A 19,728-nucleotide genomic window follows, 5' to 3' on the forward strand; every position below is an offset into this window, starting at 1 on the left:
AATCGATTTCCTTTATGCTATTTGCGTCGCCATTGATTTGTTCCCATTCTTTCCTGCAACAAACTCGGTCTAGGGCTCGAGCTCAACTCGTCCGTCATTTTCATCGCCATTTGCACCGAAATAAATGGCAACAACAACACACACACACACACACACTCACATCGAATGGGTTATCTCAGAATATAAGCGGACACTGACACTGACACTGAGTCAGACCCAGTGATAGAGCGTAAAAACACGACCATCTCAAGCAACCACTTGTGTTTTGATCACACACCAAACATATTAGATAACGTCATTTCCAATATACACATAATGGTCGGAAGACTCATGATGGAAAATGGTAAACACAAAGTTTTCGAACGTTGTTTCTTTTTAGCCGCTCGTTGTCACTCATTTTCATTTTCCTTGTGGCGCATTCTCTTGCTTTTTTTGTTATTGAATGTGGTGTGTGCACATCGATTTTATTTATTGGAAATGAAAAAAATCCACCAAAAATATACCACAAAGTCTGTGCGTGAATGTGCGTTGTACAGTGTTGTATTCTCGTGCTTCGCACAATCAATAATTTTATTGCTTTTCCGCCGGCTATTTCATCCCAGATTCTGGTTCGTCTCCGTTTCTGGAGTAAGTTTTAGTAGTCTATATGACCAAATACGCATCGAAAGTTTCCGTTTGGCTAAACAAATCCAAAGGATTTTCACATTCACTGGATCTAAAAAAAAACGAAATACTTTTTCCTTCGTCTTCGTCTTCTCCTTCGTTGCCCGACGCTCATCAGAACATAACAATAGAACACAATACATAAAATCATAAAATAAATATGTGTTGCATGGTGGGAAGTTGAATCTAATATTATTTCCATTACTTTATATTATGTGCGTAAGAGACGAACGATAAATGTAATAAACATTAAACATCGGATCGAACATCAAAATATAAGATTTGTTTTATGAGCTGAACGATTATCGTGGCCCAGAACATTGTTATCGAACACGCGTCTTCGATTCATTATGTACTGCTGATTAATATCGCGCAATCGATTCTGCTCTTCGTTCACGCGCGTCATGTATACACACTGTATGCAACGCAACAAAAACACCACTATCACAACGATATATTTAGTGTTGGCTCCAATCACATACGTTCATTGTGCATCTTCATTAGATGTGTGATAAGTATCCAGCGTGGTTTTGAGCGCAATGAAAGGAATCGAGAACAAAAGAACAAAAGACACACACACACAGCCTCACATCATCCAAAACACAAGCGATGTGAATGCGAGCCCAACAAGGCTCGAATCCAACGAAATGGGAACGCAATAAAGATAACGTGTGATCACCCATGTGAATGGCGAAATATCGAAAAGTAATTTGTGCTTTTCGTAAATTACCGACAATGGCTTTTGTCTCTTTGATTTCAACCGCGTATTCTTATCTCATCGAATATTATAGTCTGAACAATTTCAAAAAAAAAAAATACGAAATACTAATACTTCCGTATTATTTTGTAAGTACAAATTATATGAATTCGTTGATACCAGCATGATGAAATTGTACTACTCGATATACGTCACAAATTGGATTTCGGTGGAATGTTTGTCTGGTTTTTTTTCTCACATATGTTCATCATCAAAATCAAATCCGAAAGACTATTACAATGTTAATATATCACTTTGTGGTCGATGTGACTGACGGAGAAGGAAGCTTTCATTGTTATCGATAAAAGTGATTAGTTACGTAAAAACACTTTTCTCTCTCTCTCTCTCTCTCTCTCTCTTAAATCTTTGCTCATTCTGAATCGTTAGAACGTTCATTGAGTAACCGCAATCGAATTCAGTGTATTGATTGAAGACGGCTCTCGAATCAACTCTGTATCTTGATGAGTCTTTTGTTGAGCGATGGATGAAGTTCGGTGACTTGAGTGAGTGTGCCACTTAAGCCGCATACTTGCCTAGATAAAGCGTTCTTAAGTGAATGAATCGACTACGGCTACCATGGAAAGTACGCCAGCGAAAACAGTTAAAGTATCAGTCTCTTTCTCTTTTTGTCGATGTTATTGTTTCAGTCTGTCTACGCGCGTTTACGTTCGACGAATACACCACATTCTTCGAATTATGCTCACACAGTGCCGGATCACAGAATATTCGAAAAGATGGAGAAAAAAAAGTTGCTCAACCAGTTCTGTCTATGCAATGAAGTAAGTTTGTAAGTTGTGAGCACCTCAAACGAGAGTTCCAACGTGTGTGTTTGCGCGCGTGTGTGTGTGTGAGAGAGTTTTCTGCATTCGTTATCTATAGATATACACGTACATAAACTTACATAAGTTGAATAGGTTTAGTCGTTCGCGCACACACAAATGTACACATCGTTAAAAAATTTGCTTGTTGAGCACATACAATGACAAATTACTGAGAATACAAACACAAACTCCAGGTGTAAAGTATACGACAGCATTATCTTTAAGTACACTTGCATCGCTAACATAATGTGAGAGAAGCTTTTTCCATACCTGAAACCACAAACCGAATTGTCAACAATTTCCAGAAATTACATGATCCTTTATCCCATTACAAAAATAGCCGACTTTTAATTAAAATCCATTTCAAACGAAAGGCACCAACATTTGAGCAAGGAAAAAAGTTCTTTCAAAATTTCAACGTCTGGAAAAAAGTATATTCCATTATGCATTTGTAAATGCATGCGAGAATTTGTTGTGGCAATTGTGTCATGAAAGTGGGATTTTGTATATTGAATGGTCGTGTGTATGTGTGTGTGTGCACAGCAAAGCGAGAAAAAAACACATATCCACTTCAGATAAGCAGACCGAATGAAAATAAGTACACAAACACATTATCTATTAAAATAATAGAACCAATTCACACGAACAATAATGAAATTTTAATTTTTCGGTAAACACATGCCAACCAACAAATATCTGATGCAAAAATACACACAAAACCACTGAACAAATACATTGACAAATGTAAAATAGCCAACAAGTTCAGTTCTCTTGCACACATACAACCTGAGTATACACACACACACAGCAACAAGCACTTGTTTATTGTATGTAAACGGTGCATTGTTCGTCAGACACAGCAAGCTACTATTATGATGTAGACATGATTCGAACAGTGTGCTTTTTTTATTTCTCACCGATCGTCAAACGTAACCGCAGACTCGTGCATGTGTGTGTGTTTTTCTCTCTTTAGCTCTCATGGTACTACAGGTAACAAACGCGCAGTGTATATGTATGCGGTGTATATCTGAAGTTGACTTTGTGGCTTTAGATGTACGCACGCGACTGACACGTACAGCAACATCATATACACAATACGTGTGTTTTCTGTTAGCTTATTCGCTTCGTTCGTTCATTCGCTCGCTCGCTCGTTTGCTTGTTTTTTGGCCTACAAAGAACTCGAAAATGTTGCTTAAATCTCAGTACCGAATCGAACCATTTTATTGAAAGTCGGCTTTTACGCGTATTTCGCGCTGACTTTTCTCTCATATTGCATTAGTGTTTGCAGAATCGGTTTATTTCTATAAACTTTATTTATTTGCAAATTCATGTTGGATTTTAATACTCAGTAATTGAAAATCACTCACTGTAAGCGAAAAAAAAAACTATTAATCCAACAGAATATTGGGATTTGTGATCGAAGATATACATTTTTGTTGTGTTGTTGAAGTTTTGAATGTACGTGAGAAATTACCATGAAATAGAGCAATTTCTAAAGTATTTCATGCAAAAACAGCATCCTATGTGTTGAATACAAACAGAAAAATCATAAAATTCAATCGAAATATTAGTGATTAATTCGAATGGTATTCGGCATATTTACACCTCATAAACAATTGAATTTCATCGAAATCCATGTGAAAATTGATCGTTCATCCGGTTTTGCGGTTTCGTTTCATTCCATTTCATTTTAATGCTTGTATGTGACACATCTAACGAGAGGTGGAAAAAAGTTCTGTACTAATTTTGTTAAAGTGAACGGTGTGTGTACTTTTGTTTGTGTGTGCTCAAACAAAGTGAATGTCAAAATTAGTGAAGCTCAAGTGAAATATTGAAGCACACGGTGGATAATAATTTGTATTTTGGATAAAACTTTTAATAGCTGTTCTGGGATAGATACACAAAAAAAAGGTTAATTCATATTTTTTTTTTCTTAGCATTAAGCATTTGGGTGTATTGCTGTTAATCGAGTTATTCGCCATTTTTGTTATCATCAGTCTGAAAATAAATGAGTGAAAAGTATGTGTGTGTGTTTGTGTTTCTGTGATTTATTCACGTTGAAACGCGATGTTCTCACGCTAGAGGCATCATGACTGACTCGCCTCTGATTGTATTCTGTGCTCAGATATCAATTACATTCAGCGAAAAGGGCAATGTTTAACTTGCACTTTAATTGCTTAAAATTGGTGCGGAAAAAAACAACGCAATACAAAATTCGCAATAGCATGAATATCACCTGGATCATTATAGATTAAAGTTGAAAGAGAGGTGCGCAGCGGTGAGCAATGAGGCCAGTGCACAGTGTTTATTTGAGAATTTGGTGGCAAGTATATGCCAATCCAAAAGTTTTGGGTACACACACATTTTCTGATTGAATGCAATTGTGTAGCATAAGTTTACAGCAATGACGTATAACATTCAACAGAATAAACAAACGGTAGAAAATTTTTGGATGGATAACAACAAATGATGCACCTCTTGCTTATGCCGTGATATTATAATCTCATCACAAACTATATTTTATGTACATCGAACAACAATAGCAAAACATTAAAACAACAGAGAACAATTTACATGTCTCTGGCAATGATAATGATGATGGTTGTGTTGAGCTCGCCGATGCAAAATCATAGTAGTGTTGACTGGTGTGTCGTGTGTAAAAATGGTACACGTAGATGAGCTAAACGTAGATGCTGACTGCTTTTATTGTCACTGTTCCATTTTTCAATGGGTCTGTGTGTGTATACATGTGAGTGAATCGGTTCAGCAAATACCTTGTGCAAGAGCAGCAGCAGTAGCAATCGATATCAGTGTATGCGTTTTGGAACTTGTTTTTTTCTTTCGGTTTACATTTATTCCCATTTGATTCTTTTTCGTGCTTATAGTCGACTCTTTTCTCTTCAATTCTTGTGCTAAAGCACTTCTGTTGACTCTTGTTCCCCTCGAAATTCCGTCCGTTTCATTCAGATTTTGAGTATGTTTTCCGACTCGCAGCTGACTATATACGGTTTCAACGGTATTTTATGTTTCGATTGCTGTTTTTGCAATTTCACCCGATGAAAATGCAATCGAAGCTCGTTATCATTGGTCAATGGTACTGGTACTGCACTTGCAGAAAGATAATATGCACGAGACGAAAAACCACAAAAGAGAATTAATCGATAAACCACAAGTGAATCATTCTGGAATTCATTACAGCAATTCTAAAGCTTCACCTTCTCTGAATACAATCGCATTGATGTCGGTTGCTGGACTTACCAGCATGCACTCTCCATCTTTCCTCTCCCTCTCTCTCTCCCTCCCTATCCTAATGTACTTGAAACGGCACATCCACTGATACGATATTATTGTATCTAAGAGTCCATTTGTAAATCCATTTTCTTATTCGCCTGTGTTTTCCGCACTTACCATCCCAACTTTTTTAGGGCATGATTTTTTTTTCTTTCATTTTTTCTTCACTTTATTTACTCTGTGTGAATATATGCGGGCGAAAACCCAATGGTATTGGTATGTTTATGTTTTGCGGAATGTTGACACAGTGAAGAGTTTTTCGAGTGTATTTTCAACACATTGAGCTCTTCAGCGCTCGGTAAATTTCAATTTTGTACAATAGCCATTGAACAAGAGCCTTAGAACTTATGATTCAATAGCTGCTTAATTTTCAATGAATTTGGCTTTCATAATTTTTTTCTGTTCTTCTCCTCCTTTATATGACGAAAATCGTAAACATTAATGTAGCGAACGATGCTAAATTCAAAAGCGAACACTGCTCGGATGGAGATATTAAATTTCCAAATTTAATAAGAAAGAGGCTCAATAATTTATATGAATTTTCCAGTCGAACGAATTTATGTAGCAGTCAACGTTACGAATCAATAAATATCAAGCACTTAGGGGTTACTGACTAACCCGAGCGGTTGGATGAGACAAAGTGTGCCAACAGAGAGACGAGAGAGAGAAAGAGCAAGAAAGAAAGAGAAGGATTGAGACAGAGAGGAATTTGAGATACAAATTATGGGAAAATCTAGAGCTAGCAAACGAGAACACGTTCACACAGCAACGGCAATACCCAATTTCATCAAGTATTCTCTCTGGCTATTTTTCTTTTCATTATTCCGATTTTTTTTTGCTCCGTTTCTTGACGCTGGCTTTCTATAGTTCTACGACGTTCTTTTTAATGCATTACATTTTCGAAATGGCATGCATTTTCCGGATTTCAATGAATGCAAGCCATCGTAGATTAAATACACAGCCATTTCTCCTGCTTAAACCAAAAACAAATAATTTTTTTTGTTCAAATCGCTTCGTATCCCTCCGACTTCACGTTGATTGCAGTGTTTTATCTCTCAGCTTTCAAGCGTATTTGCCGAATGAAAGCATCGGGAGACAGCACAGAGCACATACAGAGAGTGGGAGAGAGAGACCAAGACAATGTGCACAGTGTTTTGAATGACTTTTAGATAGAAAGTATGAATAGGCAAGCAGCTGAGGCGCGGTAAGCAAGTGAGCGCTCGTCGACCATCGAGCACATATTCATTTCACGACTCATATTGAAACAAGCAGCATTTTTCATGTTGCAGATAGGTATTTCTTTCATTTGTGCATATCTCTCTGACTGTCTTACTGTCGCCTGAATTTTCTCGATTTGTGCTTGTGTCGCTTATCAACATTCTTCTCTCGAATTGTTATGTTACCCATATGGTTTATGTTTTTATGTGTTTTTTTCTTTCGTTGAATAATGTTTTTCTTTTCATCTTCCACCGGAATGTACAACAACGCTTTCTTTTTTCTTCCTATCTCTCTCTCTCTCTCTCTCTCTCTCCCTCTCTCTCTCTCTCTCTCTTGTTTGATATAAAAATACAAAAAAAATTAACAACGGAAAGTTAACCGAAGTTCAGTCGAGAAGTATTTGAATTGGCAACTGCCGCACTGGAAAGTGCACACATTCCATTTACATTACCATGAATGCAGTCAGTGTACACAAGCCCATTGCTTGAAAGTTGTGCACAATACCATGTGCTTGTGCATACAGTACACAAGTGTACAACTTTTCCATTCGCATGCATGCAATTCAAATTAATTTGGTTGTCGAAAAATTTGCTCCAGCAAACATCACACAAAAACCCAACGACATATATGTATTCAAATGAAATATCATGTGATAAAGACACACCGTTCACGTATATGATTGCGCACATTCATTTTATTCGAGTAAACACTTCAGCACAATAACCACAGCAATGTTGGCTATATTGAAAACCAGTTTGATGAAAAATCTTTTGGTTTGGCACAAACAACAGCCATTGTTACAACCAAACTGGACCGTATGCAATTCAACAGCAAATAAGTGTGTTTGTTATGAAGTACACTCGGTTGAATTTGGGATTGTGATTTGAGAATAATATTTAATTTAGATTGACGGACCGCATATTGTGCATTGTATGTTATGTAATTGCCGAGATGATGATGGGGGCGGATGCATAAAATAGATAAGGAAAATCATCTGCTTGAACAAATTCAGCGAATAGGAAAAAAAAAACCAAATCTAGAATCGTGCATGGCTGGTGTGTTGATAATTTTCATGTATTGACATGTGATGATATAACTTTCAGAATGTGGAGCGAACAGCGGTGGCAACAGAATGTGGAAATGTCAGTTTTATGTTCAGTTTTGTCATTTACACTTGGAGCGCTCGTGTGTCGTGCTAAATATGTAATTCCCAAAATAGTGTTGCGCAAACCGAGTACCATAGCAAAGTTTTTCTCCTTGACACACCTCACGTTGTTGTCGTAGTCATCGTCACCGACACCGCCATCGTTCTTCATACATTTTGCATGATTGTTAAAAGATTTTCCGAGATTTTTCTGCCATTCGTAGACCAGGGAGGACATGTAGTACGTGTATGTGTGATTGAAGCGCCAGCATAAAAATATCATTCTCCTAAGATGCTTACAATGCTGTTTTTCCTGCATTTGCCATTGTTTATGTTTTTTTAGGGGGAAAAATGTGATTGCAAAATGCATATTTAGTTTGTTGATTGAAGAGAACACCAAATGTTTGATTGAAAATGTACTTGTGTGCCGTGCTCGAACTATCTACTGGAATATATGAGTGTTATTCTCAAGTATCTCTGTACTGACGGGAAATGATGTTGTGAAAATCGCATCAATGTTTATCGAAAGTTTTGCAACAACTCGAACAAATCGCTATCATATTCCAGAGCTCACATATCCTGGCAAAGGTATGTTGGATGAAAAATAAATACACGTAATTCCATCAATTCGATTATTTATACGTTGAAAAACATTGTGCATCGTATTGGGAATATGTATGTTGGATCATTTTATATCGAATTTGCGACGGAAATGGAAAACGGGAAACGGCACGCAAACCATTCGCTATTTTTTCCTCTTGTGCGTATAATAAAACCTTCGCTCGCGCTGTGTGCATAAGCGGAACGTGTAGTGAGCTTGTTGGTTTGCTGTTCTTTTTTTTTATTTGCAAACAAAAATTTAATCAAATGGCACATCGTACCAAACCGAATTCATGTGTATTGAAGATGAGTACCAACAAGTTTCGTCGAAAAAGCATCGTCATCACGAACATATGTTCGCAAACATTCATTTATGTCTTTCAATTCGTTCATTTTCTGTACAATGCGTTCGATTGCTTTTGCTTATCATATCCTTGTTCACGACGAATATATTTCAACTATGTCGATTTTCAAATGCGCCCCACGCATTTCCGAACCTCATATATAAGATTATTTTATGTGAACACCTCATTGCTTCCGACCCACACTTTTGATTCTTGAATTGATAACTTCGGTCCAACAAAATTCCAAGCAATCTAAACCAAAATGAATTTGCTCAGTAATTGATGTTAGGCTTTGAACCGACACAAACACAAACACATAGACAGCTCAATGCGAAATGGTCATATTTCTTGTTTGACTCAATAAGTTCCGCAGATTTCAGGATAAATTCCGAGTTATAATTCAACTCGGTCAGAGCTTGGATAAGACCGGGCACGCCTATATCAGTTATGTGGACGATGTGTAGGATATCAAGTTAGATTTCTCTTCCGTTCGAGCATTTCATAAGTAGAGAAACAAATATTCATTAATTAGTGGTAAACGCCAGATGTGCGTATGGATGTGAGAATGGAAAGCGAGAGTTCTATTCTCCGGATTTGTAGCTTTTGCAGAAGAATAATTTATATATGAATTTTGCTAACATATGATGGCACATTTTGTGGCAAAATGTATCTTATTCAACGATTTAACCAGCAATCAGAATGTTTTGCTTGCAAAATGCCAAACGTCGAGGCTTTAAGCAAGAAATTTCGTTTGCTGGAATCATTGGATTTTTTTATTCAGAGGAGTTGATTAAAGGCACACACACACACACGCACACACACATATACACACACATACATAACAAGGGACAAGACAAACACGTTGGACCACCGACGATAGACACTGAATATCAAAAAATGCGACACTGGGCCAAATAAGAGAAAATAGCAGAAAATTCTGCTTGCGCATTTGGATTGCAATACTTCAACGAATGTTTGCTTGCCAAGAGATTTTCTGATATATCCCCGGCGTTGAGCCTATTCTGCTTCGGCTCTATATGATTTTCTCCTGCTGTGCTCAGCTCAGCTCCATTCACAAACACAAACGAAAATTTATTTGCAAGAAGTAATTAGAAATCGATATGAATCACAACGCGCCACTTCAGCCTCTCACTGGATCAGAGATGTGAGCTATTGCCGATGCCATATTTTCAATCAATGTAATCAATCCGATGCGAAATTTCATGCACACATACACAGAAACGTGCAATCAGCAAATCCATGGGTCGAGAGTGAGAGTGAGAGCAAATTCAAATGGATTCGAACTCACTCAACACGAACCGCTGATAAATTGAAAAACTCCAACTTGATACTACTGCGTGTGTCAATCTAATTTGCGTGTTTTCGAAGCGAGAGTTGCTATGATGATTGCGATTGTGATTTCGACACACTGACTGGGTGGTTTCATGAATCCGAAATTCCGTCTTTGCCATCGGAAAAAAGTCTTTTTGATGCTATGTTGTGTTGTGTTCTGTGTCAACGCTTCGCAAATGTTCGGCGTGTACACACTCCAATAAACAAAACCGCTTACAAAGAGTTTTACTTACGCGATGCTTCTTGTTTCCAAAAGAATTTATTATTGAGGTTTTCCACTCCGCCTGGCAATCACATATGCCTTTCACACACCCATGCATCACGAAAATCAAGCGAAATGATATATTTCGTACTACTCGTTGCATATGTGTACTAGTATATAGAAATGGTTGAATGAGCAGACACAAAACATGTTTATCGTAAAATGGGCACATGTGGTGGTTGTGATCGATGTCACTAGCAATTTTTTCCACACATTATGTACTTGATTGATTGGATTTAATACTACCGATTTTATGGTTTAATTATTTTGAACCCGTTATCACATTATATGAAGAAGTCGTAATGAGAAGTGAGTTATTTGATGCGTACTACATCGATATGTTTGGGTGCTACCTCAGCAATTAAATTTGTCTATTTGAGCAATATTACACACTTTGTGATAGACGATGGCGAAAATAACGACGATGACCATCCGGGAAAAATAGAAAGTAAATATCAAACGATGACATTGCGAAATGAGCGGGAAAAAACCTCGAAGCTCGGCAATTAATTCCGCCGGCCATTTTTATCTTATTTAATTTTTCGAGTCTATCCGGAGCTTTGCCCATCATGACAGCAAATGAGTTCTGAGTACCGAGTAGAGGAAAAAAGTATAAGATGATTTTTTTCCCTAACGCAGTAACTGCGGATGCTATTTGAGTTCGGCTCTTTTTTTCTTCTGCTTGCTAGATATGTGGAATCTGTTGTGATTAAGAACTGTTGAGAGATGCCAATAGAACATTTAAAAAGAAAATTGAAACAAGAACAATGGATGAGATTGTGCTCGTCACAGCGGCAAACTCGTATTTATTCTCATCGGATGTGTACGATGGTAAATCGCTATCTCTTTGTTTCTGTTTTTTTTTCCTCTCTTTATGCTCACTCACTTCACTTCCCTTCCTTCGTCATTCTAATGCTCATTTCGATGCGGATTTCAAAATCACATGTATTGTCACGTATGAGAAAGATAAAGTAAACATTTTTGTTTGGAAAAAAAACTGGCAGAAAAATGCGTACTCTGTAAGTGATACACACTCATACCACCATACACGTGAATAAGGTGAACGAACTGAGCGAACTGAGCTGCGTCGTCTTCAGATGATGGCATCAAGATGGCAGGCCAACAGCAGCAATAGCAGAGCAGCGGAGGAAAACGCCATGTCTTTCACATCGGAACGGTAGTAAACTGACACATTCAACTGGCATGGCCAGAGCTAATTCATTTTTATCTTCATCTGTTCTTGCGTCTCTTCTCTCTTTTGCTCTATCTCTCTCTCTCTCCCTCCCGATGCGGAGTACTGTGTTTTTTCGTTGTGTATCCCAACAGAGATTATGACTTCTTTGCGTGCTTCTCAACAGATCTGACACCGAGATTATATTCAATTTCACCATTTAATGCTCAAGTTCGCTTCTCAGCGTAAATCATTTTAATGGAGCACATACGTCGAACACAACGGGATCATGTTCGTAGCCGTTTATATGGTTCTTTTTTTTTTGCGGAGAGAGCTTTAAAAAGCTAAAATCAAATCAACTAATTGGACATTTTGCATTTATTGAATTCTCGGTGATTAGCAAAGATTGTCTGATACCGCGCGAGCGCGCTCGCTTCATCTTTTTTCTTCGGTTCATTTTTTCTAATCAAATAATTACCCGATTTTTCATTGTTGAAAATCGGTGCCTAATGCGTTGCGCTGTTGGAGTTTTATGAAAAATGTCATCACATTTTTTATGTCCCTAATCACTTGGTAATGAAATTCAGATAAAGTCATTAAATCTCACGATTCTCTTTCGAAATACCATAGCCATGTAATTGGACTGGTTTTTATGTGACTAACATACTTGGCCGTACACAAATTTTCACAGTTTGCGATACGGAGCCACAACGAGCAACTTTTTGCCATTAGTCGAGTAAATTCTAATTTCCTCTCAAATTAATGTTATTGATATATTCTTTGGAATACTTGGCAGTTTGTGTGCATCGCACACCGAATATCAGAGCATAACAAAAAAAAGTCGCCCATCCAGTTTCGAATGATAAAGACTGCGATGGGTTATTCTAATGTTATCAGCAATTCCACTCTTTCCAACAAACGAACAATACGGTGTGCATTTCAACGAGTGAATGGTATCGATAAAATGAGCGTCAAAATGTTGTCGCCGTCACCATCTCTCGCACACTTACAACGGAATATCGCACAAACAGACATCGAACACCGAATTACATGGCAATCGCTAGCCATATGACACGTACAACTGAAGTTGAAAAAAAAGATAACGGAATAACTTGTTTTTGTGTATTCTCGTATATATATAAATCGTCGTTTAGTGACAATCACTTTAACATATTTCGTTTAGCTAAAAATGACCGAAGATGGTCGCTTCATTTCTGTTCAATTAAATTCTTTTCAAACGAATCCATTGTGATCAAAGTGAGAGTTGGATTTTCAATTCATTATTTTTGATTAAATTGACTGCATCATAATCGAATTATTAATTGACGAACGAATTAAATTGTGGGTGGTTTTTTGGTGATCAACTCATTTTATTTGCCAATAATTAGAAAAATCAGTGAAAACAGAGTGTGCGTTGTATTTGTAATTAATAAAAAAAAAATCCATCGTTTCAATGAAATAATTTGTTGGCAATAGGTATGCATTTCTAATAATATTTGGTTAAACTGCCACACACAGAAACATTGAACATCGCAGTGCAATTACAGCAAATTATTGGAAAAACCACAACTTTCACTAAAATTCAATTAGCGCCATCAAAATCGATGAAGTCAACACATTCGGTTTGTTTTATGCGCAACGAAGCAATATTCTGTTTGTCATTCTGTCATCGTACTCATCCATTCGCTTAAATTCCGTTACTATTTATATGTAAGATATTCCAAAATATCGAATAATTAATTAAATTAAATGTTTATCATTGGTTAGGTGCAGTGCTCTCAGCTATCGTATGAAATGCTCAATCAAGAGCACCAAATTGGTATTCATATTCTTATGAGATATGTGGCTGTTATTGTCTCCGATAGACGATGAAGAATACGTTTTTTTTACGCGAAAAGAATGTCTATTGATAAATAAATAAAAAATATTGTGTTTGAGCATGAAAATCGATACGCATATCACAAATAATGACAGAAGAGCAAGGCAAATGTCGTATAAGAGTAGCATGTCAAATACACACACAGCAAATGCGGATATTGACATAACTCAAAAAAGTTTATTATTGTATTGAGAACTGCATGCGACTGTAAGAGTGTGTGTTGTGGCAGCAGTATTTATTCAGCATTCAATAAATACTTGACGCTCTTTCGTCGACCATTCAATGGAGGTCTTCGTTCGATGCGTGTAAACAATAACCCAATTTAACTGGAACATATCGTGAAATTGGATTAAAACAAGAATTATTACGCTGCATATTTTGGCTCTCGCGATAGCACGCGTTTATTTTTGGTGTGTGTGTGTGCGTGCGCGTGTGTGTTTGGCATATTTGGCAAGTTTGGCAATCACACTTTCGGGGTGCTAACACAAGTGAAAATTATATCAATCAAGAATAATATTATACATAAAACGGAATGTAAGCTAAACAAATACGCAATTTTACTGCATACGAATGGGGAAACTATGAAAGCGAAATTTATTTTCGTGTAAATTCAGTTAAAAACTTCTCGTTCGAACTGCAGACTTTGCAGTATTTTGTTATATGTATGTGTGCGTGCATAGACTATATTTGCTGGTGCAAATATTGGTCATGGCACATTGTGTTCCACGAATGAACATCGTAGCCGAATAGAAAAACACTCAGCAAACAAATCCAAAATAATGTAACATCGTCGCTAGTTGAGGTTTTTTTACGTCTCACGTTGGATTGGTTTGTGATTGGTAACAATTTTTCTGGGGTTCATATTTCCAATGTCAGCATTTTAAACAGAAAACATATAACGTAAGGTAAGCCAATTATTCTTCGCTGTGTTTTTTTTTGTTTTGTTTCTTGCTTCGACTCGTAACTTTGTGAGCGTTTGTACGCTTAATTTGATTTTCATTGCCAATTTCACACAATTTGCTCTGCGTACAAAAAGGAAGACTGAATGATAAAATATGTGGCCCACAAATGAGCCATCCACTGTTGTTGTGATGCCTGCCATTGTTAATTGGCAATTCGTGCTCATTCCATCAACAAGCAAATTCATTTTACAGTTAGAAAATTTCATCGGAATGTATTTCGATTAATTCTCGCTGTTTGATTAGCCTGAAATGATATTGAAAAATTCATTGGAATCACTTTGATTTGGCCACATCTCATTTCAAAGACGCTTCTCTGTGACCATGCCGAGGGAAGCTGTATCTTACAATAATAATAAATCCATATATGTTTACATGGCAAACATGAGTAATGCCATAGATGCTGGACTCAGCAGCAACATGAAACCGCCAACTTTCAAAGAAATACAAATGAAGCGAGAAGAGCGCATTTATCTTGTTAAGACAATGCTTCAAATATTATAAAATTATACAAAGTTGAAATTCGTGATGTTTCTGCTGTTGTTGAATGGAAAATATAAATCCGGACATTGAGGATGTATGACACGAGTGGGACAAGTCTTGGCGCTTCTTCTTCTTCTCCTTCTTGAGCCCGTATTCATAATAAACAGCAAAAATTCCATGTCTGATTTCCGTAATTATGTGTGTAATTTGTTCAATGTGCTCATGCTCATGGCCACCATACTCAACTTGATTCGAAGCAGACGCTGTTCGTCTCAGTTCCGTTACATTCTGTTGCGAACCGTTGAGCCCATAATAATCTCTATTTCGGTGTACACGTGTGCTTTGTGCAGCAACCCGAAAGCGGTTACTATCTAATCAACAAGCATTATTTAAACATAAATTAATATACGTATCGTAAGTGCAACTTTAGACAACGAAGAGAAACTGGGTTGAGTTTGTGTGTGTGTGTGTGTGTATCTAGGTATGTGTGTTGTGTGCATATTATTCAGCACGATCAGAATGGTAAATGAGCTGCGACGAGAGAATGCGGCAAATGAAATAGCGTTAGCCAAAACAATGATATGAAAATTGCTTGATTTTCTTGCTCGTTAAATTGCTCAACGGCATTTGACCAATTTGGTTGCAAGTTAGAGCCCATTGTTATTGTAGTACACATATTTCATATGTTGAAGGCAAGTTCCTTTTCTAGATTTCCTGACATTTCTAAGTCACTTGCTCGAGACAACAACGACAATGCCGTTTTCATACATACATATGTGTTCTTTCACAAATGTATGCGCTCCGACCAAGCGAGAGCGAGGGAGAGAGAGAGAGAGAGACGGAGAAAAGTAACAACAACTTGAAGTTCATGAAGCATCGTTCGTCTAACTCCACCGAAACGCTGTATTTTGGTAAAATATGTATTCGTAATTTGCGAATTTCCCAACAACATTCAACATGCATGCTCATTGCTCACACACAACTTCCCCCCAATACATGGTGTCCGTTGCTCTTGATATCATGTGTATGACGGTATGCGTATCGCAACCTACAAATTACGATTGTACAATAGCTCTGAATTGTTTTGTTTCCATGTCAAATGTATTTTGAATGTGAAAATAGTTTTCGGAGCTCTCAAATGTACCGCCGTCCTGTGTGTTTGGCTCGATTTGCATAAAGATAGAATTGGTGTTTAAAATATTGTTCGTAGCCTTGTTTTAGCCACATGTGTCACACACAATATCTGATCTCTCGTATGAAGTGTAGACTTGCCATTTGCATACTCCATTATGTGTGTGTGTGTGTGTATGTGTATTTTTGTGCCTACCAACCTTCATTATATATTGCCAACGCTGTCACAATACGTATATTATTATGGGTACACCGCACCGATTTTCGATAGGCAAACATGTGGCAAAATTATCTAAACCAATTCTCTCGTCGAAATTCAATTAAAATATGATAATTTCGACCTGAGTCACGCGCGTTTGTCACTTTCATACTTAAATTAATTGCGAAATAACTGCACCACCAAATGTGTTAATCGTTTTTTAAACCGCAGAAAAATGCCAAAATGAAATGTTGAACATTTATTTAACGCGCCATTCTGCTATTCTCTTTGAAGAGAAAACAATTTGAAATAATTGATGCATGCCTTTTACCGATTCGGTTGCAAATGATAACCACAACGAAATGTTTCGTCTCACAGATTTCCACTTTAACTTTCCCATTACAATACATATAATAAATGTTGTAGATCTCCTATTGAATATTCATGATTCGTTGCTTTGATCCGTAGGGAATTCAACCAAAGCTAGATTCTACTTCACAAGTGATTACAAAGAACAAATTTAAATTCATCATTATTTCCGAAGAAAAATACAACCCCAAGTAAGGGTACCCAACCACAATCGTATTCATTAATTTATGTTCGGCTACGTTGAAATTCATGTAGTGGCATTTGATTCTTATCCACTTTAACTGAAGAACACAACAAAATAATTGAACATCTGGAAGAAAGGAAGCCAACATCAGTGATGTGTAGAAAACATTACATCTTAACCAAACCTTTACCCTCGCCTTACAGCTATATTTCATTTATTCGTAGAATTTGTGTTTACAGCTGTAGTCTACACTATAACTTCGAACACGGTATGAAACGCATACACGCTATGTGCAAGACAAACCGTTTTATGTTCGCTTATTTGATAAATGCACTTGGGTCGCTTTTCATTAGCCAAAATGAAACGCCGTCAGACATCATTTTGAATTTCGCTACATGCAGTGCACATCACAGAATATTATTTATCGTATAACGTCATTTCCAGGCGTTGGTTCCGCATCACAACTCTTATCAAAAGTTGATTCATTCCGTCGCCGTCGCCGTCGCCGTCGCCATCCTCCATCGGAGTGACGTTGCAGCGAAATGTGAAGAAGACAGCTCAAAGCGATTAATTTCGCTAGGAAATAATCAAATAATTCCAATATGCTGCCGATAAATTGTGCGACTGACATTCATGCTGAGTGTAAATTGTTAGATTTCATTTCATTAAATGACAGAGTATATTGGGTCCTATGCTATTTGAGATTTTGATATGAATTCAATTTAAGCAGCCGCATGTTGCTGTCACTGAACGAAGACATTTTTCCACGATAATAGATTACGATATAAGGAATTTTGGCAACAGCACATCAAACTGCAATCCAATACAACATTCATCCATTTTGTCTATGTATGTGTAGAGCGTTAAATTAAGAAATTCAATGCAAGAAAATCATTTCTACACGAATTGAGAAAAAGATTGTAAACGTAGAAACGAAAAAACCGCTTTTCGGAAAAATCCAAGTAGCGTTTGTCTCAGTTTTCATTTACTGCTGGAAGGCGATAGAATTGAAATTTTCGCTTTCTATTCAAATTTCTGTTATTTCGAGGCCATTTTAATCCGGGTCGAACTGTTTCCGGAAATAAATTACTTGTGAATTTAAGTTCAATATCTAAGCCATCGATTGAAATGGCCTGCTGCAGTAGTAAAAATATATTCAGTCAAAAATCCACATACCATTCGGACTACATGCCATTCGATAAGCGGATAAGCGACGAGGGTTAGAGCCATTTGAATTGAATATTTTATTGTTTTAGTTTATTCAAATGATTTTTATTGGATGCAGCTTGCCGAGACTCAAGCGATCCACCACCGCCAAAGCCCAAGCGAAATTGTGTACCAGACGATTGCTTCGATCGATGTAAGCTCAGCCCAGAAGGGAAAGAAGCACGTCGACAGCTTTTCGCAAGCAAATATCCTGTTTCGGAATATATGGATAATGTGAACCGCATCGGTCACGTTATCATGAACACCAATTTTCACTGCCATCAAAAATGCAGACGTAGGGAATGTGAGCATCCATTTGTTGTGGATTTGAACGCAGATATCTTCCGTAAGCCGAAATGCGAATACATAAATACTGTGTGCGGTGGATTAAAGAGCAAATTCAAACCCAAAAAAGACTACTACTACAAAGAGGGCGAGCAGTCAGTTTGGAGTCAGCCAAGTGGAAAACTGTGTACAAAGTCAAATGCAAAGTAAAATTAAAAATTTCCAGCGTGTAATTCAAATTTTAAGTCTGCTTTCAGTTTAAGGAAGATGAAAAAAAGTATGAAACAAATTTATGTAAAATTATCTCCGATAAAATTAATTGCAATAAATTGAAAAGTGTTTAATCCTTACTTGAAGTTTGAAATCTTCAACACTTACTGTATAAGAGCATCCACTTTTGGGCTTTCGTCTTGACGCGCCTTCGGTGGCCAAATGAACGATAACTGTCTCATTGTTCTTGTTTGAACTTATTGCAGCAGCGCCAGCAGCAGTAGCGAAGCGTGAAGCTTAAGATGTGTTACTATTGTAGCATTAAATTTGCATGAACAAAATGTAAAATGCATTCTTATAACCACCACCGTAACGTGATATACCATTTGCTGTGGCATTATCACCACTGAGAACATGCATGAAAAGTCGGTGTAATGCAATCAACGTTCATTTAATAATATCAATTTACCAGAAGAAAATTCGTTCGATTTAATTAAAGCAATATTCATTCAAATTAAAAATGAAAATTGAACACAAGAATATAATGAGATTGGATGAAAAGCGCTTGTGATGTTGGCACTGCTGTTCTGAAAAAACGTACAAGCACAACAATGCTTTCTTTCGTTAATTTTATTCAGCATTGAAACACCCAACCCAAAAGTGATGCTCTGAAATTAAAAATATCTCCAACTCTGATTTTCATGCATTTTACCAGTGGAACAGCAATGGCCAGCGGAAAATAACAAACATAGTTCACACCAGGAGGATATTGCATTTCGAATAATTCATTTTGAACCACGTGAATTTCGATATTTCTTGAGCTTGCGTGAATAGGAGACTATTAGCATAACGCAGACCGAAACCATACGAAAGAAACCCCTAATATAATCGATTGGCCTATATTTCAATACAAAAGCGTCCATCATCTTCACAATATGTATTTGCGAATTATTTCACATGATATACACATTTCACGCAAGCGTTCGTTGAACGCATTTGTGACGTTACTCATCAAGCCAGAGAAATGCCTGGAGATATAATTTCGCTACATGAAATGCTGCATATATGACACATATATTCCATGCAAAAGTTTTAATAAATAAAATTATAATAACTAATATAATTATCAACAGTTTCATTGCATATTATGAAGCTTATCAACAGATGCAGCTCCCCAAACATTGTCACTCAGCTTAAGT

At 37.1% G+C, this 19,728-nt stretch overlaps 2 protein-coding genes across 4 annotated transcripts in view; both read left to right on the forward strand.

Moving 5' to 3' along the window:
- LOC129568883 (uncharacterized) overlaps positions 1–19,728 on the forward strand; it is an 81,290-nt gene that overhangs the window by 7,778 nt on the left and 53,784 nt on the right. The gene's annotated exons all lie outside the window — the stretch shown is intronic.
- On the forward strand, positions 17,804–18,699 carry LOC129568911 (uncharacterized). Its single transcript, XM_055447256.1, has 2 exons — positions 17,804–18,047; positions 18,114–18,699. The coding sequence occupies exons 1-2, from the start codon at positions 17,957–17,959 to the stop codon at positions 18,527–18,529; spliced, it is 507 nt and encodes a 168-aa protein (XP_055303231.1). The 5' UTR covers positions 17,804–17,956; the 3' UTR covers positions 18,530–18,699.

Source organism: Sitodiplosis mosellana, unplaced genomic scaffold (genome assembly GCF_009176505.1).
Source record: "Sitodiplosis mosellana isolate CC-2019 unplaced genomic scaffold, AAFC_SMos_1.0 Smas_scaffold_1, whole genome shotgun sequence".
NCBI classification, from domain to species: Eukaryota; Metazoa; Arthropoda; class Insecta; order Diptera; family Cecidomyiidae; genus Sitodiplosis; species Sitodiplosis mosellana.